The sequence below is a fragment of the Haliotis rufescens genome, unplaced genomic scaffold, assembly GCF_023055435.1.
Source record: "Haliotis rufescens isolate VD_foot unplaced genomic scaffold, xgHalRufe1.0.p SCAF_2, whole genome shotgun sequence".
NCBI classification, from domain to species: Eukaryota; Metazoa; Mollusca; class Gastropoda; order Lepetellida; family Haliotidae; genus Haliotis; species Haliotis rufescens.
In genome coordinates this window covers 17,590,067-17,602,089 of record NW_025963890.1, presented here as the reverse complement: position 1 = coordinate 17,602,089, position 12,023 = coordinate 17,590,067, and the positions used below count along the sequence as shown (strand labels likewise).

The following is a 12,023-nucleotide window of genomic DNA, read 5'->3' as shown; positions in this document are numbered from 1 at the left end:
GCATGTTCATTTTATTTCATATACCATTTTCTGATAAAGTACTTTAATAATAATTTAATATTAAAATTACAAATAAAAATTACTTCAATTTGTTTTCCGTTCTCTGGATGCATTTTCAGGGTAGACACTAACAGTGTTCTTGTGACTGAAATATGAATGAATGAATGTAGCGAAAGTAGACCCTTAAAGGCAATCAGCCAATCAAATGGCTAGAATAACTGAAACGTAATATGTGCACACTGTGCAAATATCAGAAATGGGAGCACTCACTATGTTTTGCCCCAGGGTAATATTGGCACTGTCTCTTGTATGAATGAACACATGTAGCATCAGTTCAACTCCTTTCCTTTAATAATATCAAGGCCTTCTAGGTCTTGTCTGAACACTCCAATACTTAAAAAAATAATTAGTTATACAACCTGCGTTTCAATATTTGGAATCTAGCCATCTGTTTAGCATTGAGTAACCTGGATACTTTTTCCATTGAACTTGCAGCCTTGGGCCAACTTGAAATCATGTCCATCACAATTAAATCAAACTCAAATTTCACGGAATGCTGTTGAACATGGTAGCCAGCTAATACGATGCAGAGCAGTTTCGTGCAGTTGTCCGTGCAAGTCTGATTAGCAGCTCTGTGAAACACAATTACCTTTTAATGGGATTACGCTTCCCTGAAGAGAGGCTGTGAGGAACATTGTCTCTGATTGTGTCTCTGAATCAACTAGGCCATCAAACTACTTCAGTTTGTTAAGAAGGAAGTAATTACTACATGCTATTAATGCAGCCAAGCAATTAGTCACATTGAGGTCACTGTCTTTGGCTGTTTCCTATAAAATAGGACTATTAAGAGCTTACACAAGAAACAAGGCAATGGATGAAAGGAAAATCAATGTTGAGTATATTGGCTCGTCTTAATGGATGAGGATTTACAGTTTTATCTCATCTGTCAGAGCAGTGTTTTCGTGTTGTTTTCCTGTTCATGTACACATCCATTATCTGCTTGTGATGAGTTTTTAAGAACTGATGAAAGATGATAATACAGCTGCTCGGTCAACAGAATAACATCTTGATGTTGTCAGTACTCCACTCACATCACTGAACCACACATCCCCACAATCACCTTCTCTCTCATCCATGCATCCTTCCTACACATTCATTCAGCCATCCACTAGGGCTGGCTATCAATATAAATTTTACAGATCTATATTCGTTTACTAAATAACGATCAATTATCAATAAATATCAGAGAAGTAAAATATGCAAAAAGCTCAGAGACAAAACAACATATTCACGTCACTGGTGAGTGGTGACACATATTTGCATGGATTACTTTGTGGACATTTAAGATATGACAAAATCAGTTGCTTGCCATCTTTGGCAATGTTCAAAAACAAGTCTGCTTCAGTAAGTTAAAACTTTATTTCATCACAATAGCTTGTGTAAGAAATTATCAATGACACAATTTTCATATAAAAAATTCTTAATATTCCTTCCCATCGACGACATTTCTGATTATCGATCTTTTCAGCCAGCCCTACCATCCACCCCTCATTCTGTTGTCCACTCATCAACCAGTTCACCCGTACAACCCACTCATCCATGCATCCACCCCTTTTCCCACACACTCACCCATTCACCCACCTGTCTGAATCTCTATTCAAAAAACCTACATACCCACCCATCTAAATAGTCTCCATTCATAAACCCACATACTCACATACTCATTTTAAAGCGTTCGCTCGTCATGCCGAAGACCCGGGTTCGATTCCCAACATGGGTACAATGTGTGAAGCCCATTTCTGGTGTCCCCGCCGTGATATTGCTGGAGTATTGCTAAAAGCAGCGTAAAACCATACTCACTCACTCACTCACTCACTCACTCACTCACTCACTCACATACTCATTTAATAGTCTCTATTCATAAACCCACATACTCACCCATCTAAATAGTCACCATTCATAAACCCACATATTCATCCATCTAATTAGTCTCTGTTCATAAACCCACATACCCACCCATCTAAATAGTCTCCATTCATAAACCTACATACCCACCCATCTAAATAGTCTCCATTCATAGACCCACATACTCACTCACTCACTCACTCACTCACTCACTCACATACTCATTTAATAGTCTCTATTCATAAACCCACATATTCACCCATCTAAATAGTCTCTGTTCATAAACCCACATACTCGCCCATCTAAATAGTCTCCATTCATAAACCCACATACTCACCCATCTAAATAGTCTCCATTCATAAACCCACATACCCACCCATCTAAATAGTCTTCATTCATAAACCTACATACTCACCCATCTAAATAGTCTCCATTCATAAACCCACATACTCACCCATCTAAATAGTCTCCATTCATAAACCCATATACCCACCCATCTAAATAGTCTCCATTCAAAAACCCACATACCCACCCATCTAAATAGTCTCCATTCATAAACCCACATACTCACCCATCTAAATAGTCTCCATTCATAAACCCATATACCCACCCATCTAAATAGTCTCCATTCAAAAACCCACATACCCACCCATCTAAATAGTCTCCATTCATAAACCCATATACCCACCCATCTAAATAGTCTCCATTCATAAACCCACATACTCACCCATCTAAATAGTCTTCATTCAAAAACCCAGATACTCACCCATCTAAATAGTCTCCATTCATAAACCCACATACCCACCCATCTAAATAGTCTCCATTCATAGACCCACATACACACTCATTTTCCCACCCATCTTTCTGAACATAAACAATAATTATTCATGCATCCTCCCACATGTTCATTTATCCATCCACACATCAATTCCACAAATCCTCCCCATTTTCCTCATGTGACCTTTCGATAGAATCCCTTGTTTGTGGAACCTCTACTAGGACAGCGTTTTCAGGATAAAACTGACATGAGGTTGGTTTCATGCTGCTAGTAGAACAGTGTTTCCATTTTATCAGGGTGTGTCAGCTTAATGAAGGAGAAAAGTTTAAATTAACATGTTGATGTGTGAAGACATGTGTAGATGTTAAACCAAAGCCATTGGTGAGATGTTGAGAAACCAAGGATCATAAACTAGGCATTATGATTCAAATAGATCATCAGATCCTGGCACACCTAAGAGATGCATCTCTGCATAACAAATTCTAACACTTTGACCACAGGGCAACCGATTCCCTAGAACATAGCTAGATATTGAAGTCTTCTTTCAACTGTATAATTGTACCACCCAAATCTACAAATAAGTTGTACTGGTTCACGAAAAAACAAACTCAAAATAGCAACAAATGTGTGATGGTGCCCAGAGCATACAAAGCAGTGCCAACAGAACAAAACTTCAGTCAGGCTACAGCTAGGACGGCCTCCAGTGTAAGTGAAGGGTTATGGGTTTACATCACTTTAAGCAATGTTCAAGTAGCATCATGTCAGAGGACATGAGAAGTGGGCTTGACGCCTTCACACTTTGCACCCATGTTGGGACCCCTACCCGGGCCTTTGATATGAAGAGTGACTTCTCCAGGCCACCCCACCTCCCCCCACCATCAGAGCCAGCTAAGTGGTGCATCACTTCAGTCAACATATGATTTTGCAAAACAGCCATTTTGGACACCCAGTCCCTTATTAAATCCAATATGATGCATAGCATAGGGCTGGGGAGGATTTTGTACCATGGAATGTCTTTGTAAGCTGACTGGCATTTTTGTCACACATCTGTGATAGTAATATTATACAGCATTGACACATGGTTGAAGAAAATGTCACCATTAAACCTCAATGATATCATTTCCTACTGATTGCTGAAATAATCATTTTTTTAAAAGGTTTATGCAAGATTAAACATTATGTAATTAAATACACTTAATGTCACAAGGAATGAATGGTGTAAGAAAATTAAACATGAAATAGCAATATTCACTGAAATTTGAATATAAGAAATATGAGAAAAGTATGAACCATCAAGTTCTAGTCTAAAGTACAGACTATGTGTATATACGGTTGGACCTTTTCAGTTTGTAGTTTACAATAAATGAGGGCCATGGTGTGTGTGTCCTTGGCGTATGTTACCTTACTGTGGTGTGTACATCCAGCCAGCCAGAGACATGGACCATCAGTCCGTACCTTACCTCACTGTGGACCATCAGTCTGTACCTTACCTCACTGTGGACCATCAGTCTGTACCTTACCTCACTGTGGACCATCAGTCTGTACCTTACCTCACTGTGGACCATCAGTCCGTACCTAACCTCACTGTGGACCATCAGTCTGTACCTTACCTCACTGTGGACCATCAGTCTGTACCTTACCTCACTGTGGACCATCAGTCTGTACCTAACCTCACTGTGGACCATCGGTCTGTACCTTACCTCACTGTTGACCATCGGTCTGTACCTTACCTCACTGTGGACCATCAGTCTGTACCTTACCTCACTGTGGACCATCAGTCTGTACCTTACCTCACTCTGGACCATCAGTCTGTACCTTACCTCACTGTGGACCATCAGTCTGTACCTTACCTCACTCTGGACCATCAGTCTGTACCTTACCTCACTGTGGACCATCAGTCTGTACCTTACCTCACTGTGGACCATCAGTCTCTACCTTACCTCACTGTGGACCATCAGTCTCTACCTTACCTCACTGTGGACCATCGGTCTGTACCTTACCTCATTGTCGTATGTACATCCATCAAGTCAGAAGCATGGACCATCCAGTCTGTTGAATAGTATACACTTAATGTAGGAGGCTTTGTAGGGAGTCACAGCTGCAAATGCTGAGAGTTCATGCTATTAACCTCAATGAGCCAATCACTATTGTGTCAGGAAAAAAGAAAAATCTATTCTCCAATAAAAGAAAATATCAGAGATGTAGTAAATGTTTATTGGCTTGTTATCAGCAGATTGTATGAAGGAAGGATTTACCTGCTTGGTATGACCTACTGATAATGTCGCTGAGTGGTGCCATCTGTTGGATGTGTGTGTATTGCCAGTTGTATTGTGTTGTGATGGCAGGGAGCTCTGCATCAAGGTCTTCAGCTGCATTTTTTGGAGAGGGAGGGGATCTCTACCTGTAGAATGTAGATGGACACAACAGCTGCATCAAGGTCTACAGCTGCATTGTGTTGAGAGAGAGGGGATCTCTACCAGTAGGATGTAGATGGACACAACAGCTGCATCAAGGTCTACAGCTGCATTGTGTTGAGAGAGAGGGGATCTCTACCTGTAGAATGTAGATGGACACAACAGCTGCATCAAGGTCTACAGCTGCATTGTGTTGAGAGAGAGGGGATCTCTACCAGTAGGATGTAGATGGACACAACAGCTGCATCAAGGTCTACAGCTGCATTGTGTTGAGAGGGATGGGCTCTCTACCAGTAGAATGTAGATGGACACAACAGCTGCATCAAGGTCTACAGCTGCATTTTGTTGAGAGGGATGGGATCTCTACCTGTAGAATATAGATGGACACAACAGCTGCATCAAGGTCTACAGCTGCATTGTGTTGAGAGGGAGGGCTCTCTATCTGTAGGATGTAGATGGACACAACAGCTGCATCAAGGTCTACAGCTGCATTGTGTTGAGAGGGAGGGCTCTCTATCTGTAGGATGTAGATGGACACAACAGCTGCATCAAGGTCTACAGCTGCATTGTGTTAAGAGGGATGGGCTCTTTACCAGTAGGATGTCGATGGACACAACAGCTGCATCAGCATCTACAGCTACATTGTGTTGAAAGATAGAGGCTCTCTACCTGTATGATGTAGATGGGCACAACAGATGTATCAGCATCTACAGCTGCATTGTGTTGAGAGGGAGAGCTCTCTACCAGTAGGATGTTGATAGACACAACAGCTGCATCAAGGTCTTCAGCTGCATTGTGTTAAGAGGGATGAGCTCTCTACCAGTAGGATGTCGATGGACACAACAGCTGCATCAGCATCTACAGCTACATTGTGTTGAAAGATAGAGGCTCGCTGCCTGTATGATGTAGATGGGCACCACAGCTGTATCAGCATCTACAGCTGCATTGTGTTGAGAGGGAGGGACTCCCCATCTGTAGTGATGGCATCACAGATAAGCATAAACACTACATTCTAAACTGAGATGTGAGATGGCTGGGACTGGATAGATATTTTTTGGCTATTAGGATCTAATGTATTGTAGGTGATATAGATTATTTTCTTGACTTGACGTCCCTGTTTTGGCATTGCTGCTCATCAGTGGAGAAATTGCAGATTATGTCCTTTTTATTATCCCCTCGGTTTGCAAAATTGGGGATTTAGGGATCAGCATGTCCATCTGTCCGTCTGTCCTTACGTTTTCCGTTTCCAGAGCAGAACTCCTAAACTGTTGAATATTTCTTGTTGAAACTTGCTATACAAATCAGTCTAATGGTGAACTGGTGCCTTTTGATCATTCAGGATTTGTTTTTGTTTTTCATGTTTTCATGACAACAACTTGGGCTTTACTGAAAATGAGGGTAGAGATTGTTTTCTGCACTGAGCTGAAGATATACAATGACAGTGAACTCCAAAGTGGGGTCTATTGTGAGTAGCCAAACTCCATTTCCGAATTACCCCAGACCAGGCGGATATGTCATCTCCAGATGACTTGTTTTATTCAGGGTGAATCTGTGATATTCGAACCCACTGTAATGGGATCCGACACATCGCCCCTTTTGGAAACATACAAATTTTCATACACTTGGAAGCTTTAAAGGTGTTTGGGTATTCAAAGCATTAAAAGTAACAGTATTACAACACTAATTTAACTCATTTGGTTATATATTTCCAAAAATATGAAAATTGCCAAATCACAAACTGCACCCCTCCTAAGGTAGTGTTCAATTACACCCCACCCCCATCTTTAACAATACTGATACAGAATAGGGCATTCAACAGTTCATACATGTGAAAATGGTCATGAAACATCATTATTCTTGTGTTCCAAGTTAAGCATGAAAGGTAATGGGTCCTTGTTAAAGCATTTAGATGTTAAAAGGTAAAGAGTTTAGGTGTCAATAAATTCAAATACTACAGGAACAACCTCAAGCAGAAGTGAATCAAGGAGTTTATGAAAAGCACGGGTGCACATAATACATAAGTCACAAGGTCACGAAGGTACTTGGCCTAGGGCGCAGTTGACATGCAAGATGTCTGACAAAAGTATGGGTGCACCCAGCACCCCCTCTGGATCCACAAGTGTCCATGACACCAGGATCCACTTAACTTCAAACACTTTGTAGATAGTGGACAGTTGTTAGAAAGTTCATCAGTGAAAGAGTAATGACAGATATTTAAATACCTTCACAACAGCTCCGATGGCCCCGGTGCATGTGTCAGTCACCGTCCAACACGAGTGTATTGGGGTTGTACCAACTTGTTAATCAATCCAGTAGTGAGGTAGTAGTCACTCAATAGTCCTTTCTCTGCTGCTTGTGGAAACAGATTGTCACAGGCCACACTTGCTGAATAGGTGACAGTGTTCTGTGTGACCTCTCACTTGCTGAGCTGATTGAAACTTGTAGCAGTTGTATGCATTATGGGAAATTCATGTTTGGCATTGAGATAGACCTTGCAGGTATGCAGTCATAACCAGATCTCTTTTTGATAATATGTCATGTTATAGCATGCTTCAGTTAATGGCATATGTATTGAGTGGGGAATGGAGACATATGTAGGTCATGTTTGGGTATACATACCGATATCTATGTAGAGTGTGGTATTAAGACGATGGTATACATATGTATGTAGAGTGTGGGATTGAGACAGTGGATACATATGTATGTAGTGTGGTATTGAGACAGTGGTATACATATGTATGTAGAGTGTGGTATTGAGACAGTGGTATACATATGTATGTAGTGTGGTATTGAGACAGAGGTATACATATGTATGTAGAGTGTGGTATTGAGACAGTGGTATACATATGTATGTAGAGTGTGGTATTGAGACAGTGGTATACATATGTATGTAGTGTGGTATTGAGACAGTGGTATACATATGTATGTAGAGCGTGGTATTAAGACAATGGTATAAATATGTATGTAGAGTGTGGTATTAAGACAATGGTATACATATGTTTGTAGTGTGTGGTATAATACTGTTGAGACAGTTGTATACATATGAATGTAGAGTGTGGTATTGAGACAGTGGTATACATATGTATGTCCAGTTTGGTATTGAGACAGTGGTATACATATGTATGTAGTGTGGTATTGAGACAGTGGTATACATATGTATGCAGAGGGTGGTATTGAGACAATGGTATACATATGTATGTAGAGTGTGGTATTGAGACAGTGGTATACATATGTTTGTAGTGTGTGGTGTAATACTGTTGAGACAGTGGTATACATATGTATGTAGAGTGTGGTATTGAGACAGTGGTATACATATGTATACCACTGTCTCAACAGTATTACACCGAAACCTGCCTGCCAAATATATAATCATATGTTTCTCAGGATAAGCTAACAGGGTTTCTTTTTGGTTACATTTTATCATTCATCTTTACATGTGAATTAATGCTTATCATTAGGAAATATTTAGAATATTTTCACATATGAAATATAACCTGACCGTCGGGCAGGGGGATTTGAAAATCTGGCAGCCCGAGTTGAAATCAACCCGTCTCGGACGGTCGGGCAGGCAGGTATTTCGAACACTGACCTTGGTGTACACATGTAGTTAAGCAATTTTGACCGTCACACTGGTGTCAGTTAGGTTTAAAGACATTCTTCATTCAGATTTAAATGATAAAACATGGAACGTAGTCTACCAAGTTCCAGGAACATATTATTATATATACTCCTATATAGAGTGATATATTCTATATACAAAATTAAGGACCACCCGGCCCTTTCAAATTTCTCTAGTTAATCTGTCATGCCATGACATGGTAATTGACATGGTAATTGAAGTAATATGAAAGAATCCGGTGATCCTTAAGTTTTTTTAATAGTATATTTCATTGCTCTAAATATGAAGGAAGAATGAAATGATCCGTCAAATGATTATCACAATGATTTCAAGGTGTGCATTGGACCATGAATCTCAGGGAAGTAAAGAATGTCTACTGACATCAGCTCACAATCTAACAAGAACAGGTCAATGAAACCATGATAGATGCTGCCTAGACATCATTTCCTATATAAGTTCTTGTGACATATTGATTCTATCAGCAGGAAGGATGTGAGATTACAGGTTTTATCAATTTTCACACCGATGACCATCAATGTATAATTGTGATGTGACCCACAGGGGGTGGGCTCTAGCTGCTGAATGACCTTTCACTGTCAAAGAATTAGGTCAGTCTGCAGTTATATACCAATTTCAGACTTCATAAGCACTGACATAGCAGTGTTTGTAAGGATTCTATGGACAGTGCTTATTCAGAAGGGGGATTTTTATGGCCCCACTCTTAAAGGGAGAGTCTGTCCTGTGTGCTTGCTATATATAGTCTGTCATAACACTTGGGATGTTTCTGTGAGATTCCGGGTTACAAATGGTCCCCAGCAAACTATGCTTATTGTATGAGGCAGCTTATTGGATTGGTAGTCAGGTTTCGTGACTTGGTTGGTTGCGTGTCATCATACCTCGATGGTGTCGTAAAATCAATCACTGGTTTGTCTAGTCCAGACTTGATTATTTAGTCAGACAATCCAACAAGCACAATAACTCGTGGAATTTAAACATTATTCTTATTTAATTAGGCAATCATTTTCAACTAGATTGATGTACACTATTGATTTTGACAAATTTACAAAAAATGCCAGGACGGTCAATCGACCTAACACCTGACCAGAGTTAACCATGTGACCAACAGTCAGGTGAGAATTAGTCATCCACATACAGTTGTTACAACTGTTTACTGTCAATAATACACCATTTGTGGAATTGCTGGATTTTAGTGATGGAAAAAGTTTTACATACATCATTAAACATTTCACTTAATTATTTTTGTATATTTTGACATTTTAACTTGCTCAAAATTTATAGATAGCTATTGTGCTGTATAGTTTATTTATATTTATTTTTTAAATCCATGAAATTCTGTCACTTTGATAAAAAGTCCATGAAAATGGTGTCATGTCTGATTGGTTTCTCATGCTGTGTGTGTAGGGGTGGGGGGGGTCCACACCATTACCACCCTGCATAAAATACCATTGTGCCACAAAAAAGCTGCAAAAATATGTCACATCTGCTTCCATTTAGTGAAGTGAAAAAAATGTCATGCTTCAGCAAATAACTTTTTTTGTAAGTAATTTCAAATGCATGTCAAAATTCATTTCATAATTGTCAATTATTGTGTAAACTTGATGGTACAATGGAACAGTATCTTTTACATAATTTGTTTTTCAGTCTATTCATTGGTAGACTGGAGTCCATATTCCGAGCCATGGTGACAGCATGCTCTGATTGTCACAGTGACACACAGTGATACTAAAACATCAATAGATAGTCAAGTGCTTCAGGTTCAATACCGAAAATTGATCCCCGTATTGGTACAATGTGTGAAGCCATTCTTGGTGCCAACCCTGCCAAGGTATGGGTGATACAATTCTGAAAGCCGTGTAAAGTCGAAGCAACTATTCCCTGCCATGTGATCTGCTTCCACTGTGCTTGTCCACTAAAGTCTTGGTGACTTACTTAACAACATCGAATATTGCTTATAATATCAACCGATGGTTTGTCTGGTCCAAACTTGATTATCTACATGCTGCTGTGATATAACTGAAGTTTTGCTGACTACGGCATTAAACAACAGACAAACGATAGTTTCACTGTGAGTCTTATAAGTTATATAGAAATACCATGTAGCCACCAGAAAGACCAGCTCACATTTTGGAGTTGGTAATTCGTTGTGCAGAGTTGAGTCCCTTTGACACGCCAGAAAACGATGATTGTGGGTTAGAATCCTGCTTTGCCCCGATTATGTTTCTAAGTTTGTCAGCACCATACTCATGCTTGTGGGTTTCACCAAAGTGGTAAATGTTTAAGACCTGCATCGCTTCAGGTTTTCCTCCCACATCAAGCTGATGCTGTGATATAACTGAAATAATGTTGAAAGCGGTGTTAAACCAAACTCACTCACTCATTTACGATCATTATGAGAATCAGAGATGAATATTAATCTCTACACCTTTACAAGTACCCATGAATAAATCCTAGATATTGCATGTATTGACTAATTCTTAGATAAACCCATCTCATCAGCTTCACCATTCGGTTATGCCAATATTGACACGATTAATATAGTAATCACGTTGCTTGAGATACAGACACTTGCAACATATTAAGTTGAGAGGGTGTGTGCCAGAGATGTTGCCATAAAGTGTTACCACTTTCCCTGCTTCTTCACTGTAGTATCTCCACACAGGAAGCTTGTACTACAGACAATTCCGATTAGTTAATGGCACATGTCACAGAAACCTTCTGAGGTTTTCCATCTTAGACAGTTTGTCCCAAGCCATGAACATCCACGGAGACTGTTTGAGGTCTGAGACCGAGTGTTTGCTCTCCCCTGGCTACCAGAGTCAGTACATTGATTATAAGATAGAGCCTGGCCAGTGGACTAAGTGTATGGGATAAGTAAACCTGTAGATACAGAAGCCTCCCAGGGGTTGAGGACAGGGATCCCGCTCTGCCTGGGACTTACTCGCCTGTCTGCAGCTTGCATGGAAGACCTTGTCTGGTTGATGTAGCTTATACTGTGAAAGCTGACGGATGGAGGATTGTGGGTGGGGGTGGGGGTAGAGGATTGAGGGTGGGGTGGAGGGTTTAGGGTGGGGTGGAGGATTGTGGGTAAGGATGGGGGTTATGGATGGGTAAGGAGGATTAGGGTAGAGGGCTGTGATTGGGGGTGGAGGATTGGGGGTTAAGGTGGAGGATTGTGGGTTAAGGTGGAGGATTGTGCTTGGGGGTGGAGGATTGTGGGTTAAGGTGGAGGATTGTGCTTGGAGGTGGAGGATTGTGGGTTAAGGTGGCGGATTGTGCTTGGAGGTGG

At 40.5% G+C, this 12,023-nt stretch overlaps 1 protein-coding gene across 7 annotated transcripts in view; it reads left to right on the top strand.

Moving 5' to 3' along the window:
• The window catches only part of LOC124138770 (trafficking protein particle complex subunit 13-like), a 190,914-nt gene that overhangs the window by 149,291 nt on the left and 29,600 nt on the right, over window positions 1-12,023 (top strand). For 2 of the 7 annotated variants that reach the window (XM_046505624.2, XM_046505621.2), the window contains exon 1: window positions 7,490-7,595. The exons of 3 other annotated variants lie outside the window; for them this stretch is intronic. In XM_046505624.2, the coding sequence (XP_046361580.1) occupies window positions 7,550-7,595 (46 nt within the window). In that variant the 5' untranslated portion in view covers window positions 7,490-7,549. Of the gene's footprint in view, window positions 1-7,489; window positions 7,596-12,023 lie in introns of those variants that run through there. 2 more of the 7 variants (XM_046505627.2, XM_046505625.2) reach the window with 2 other exon arrangements.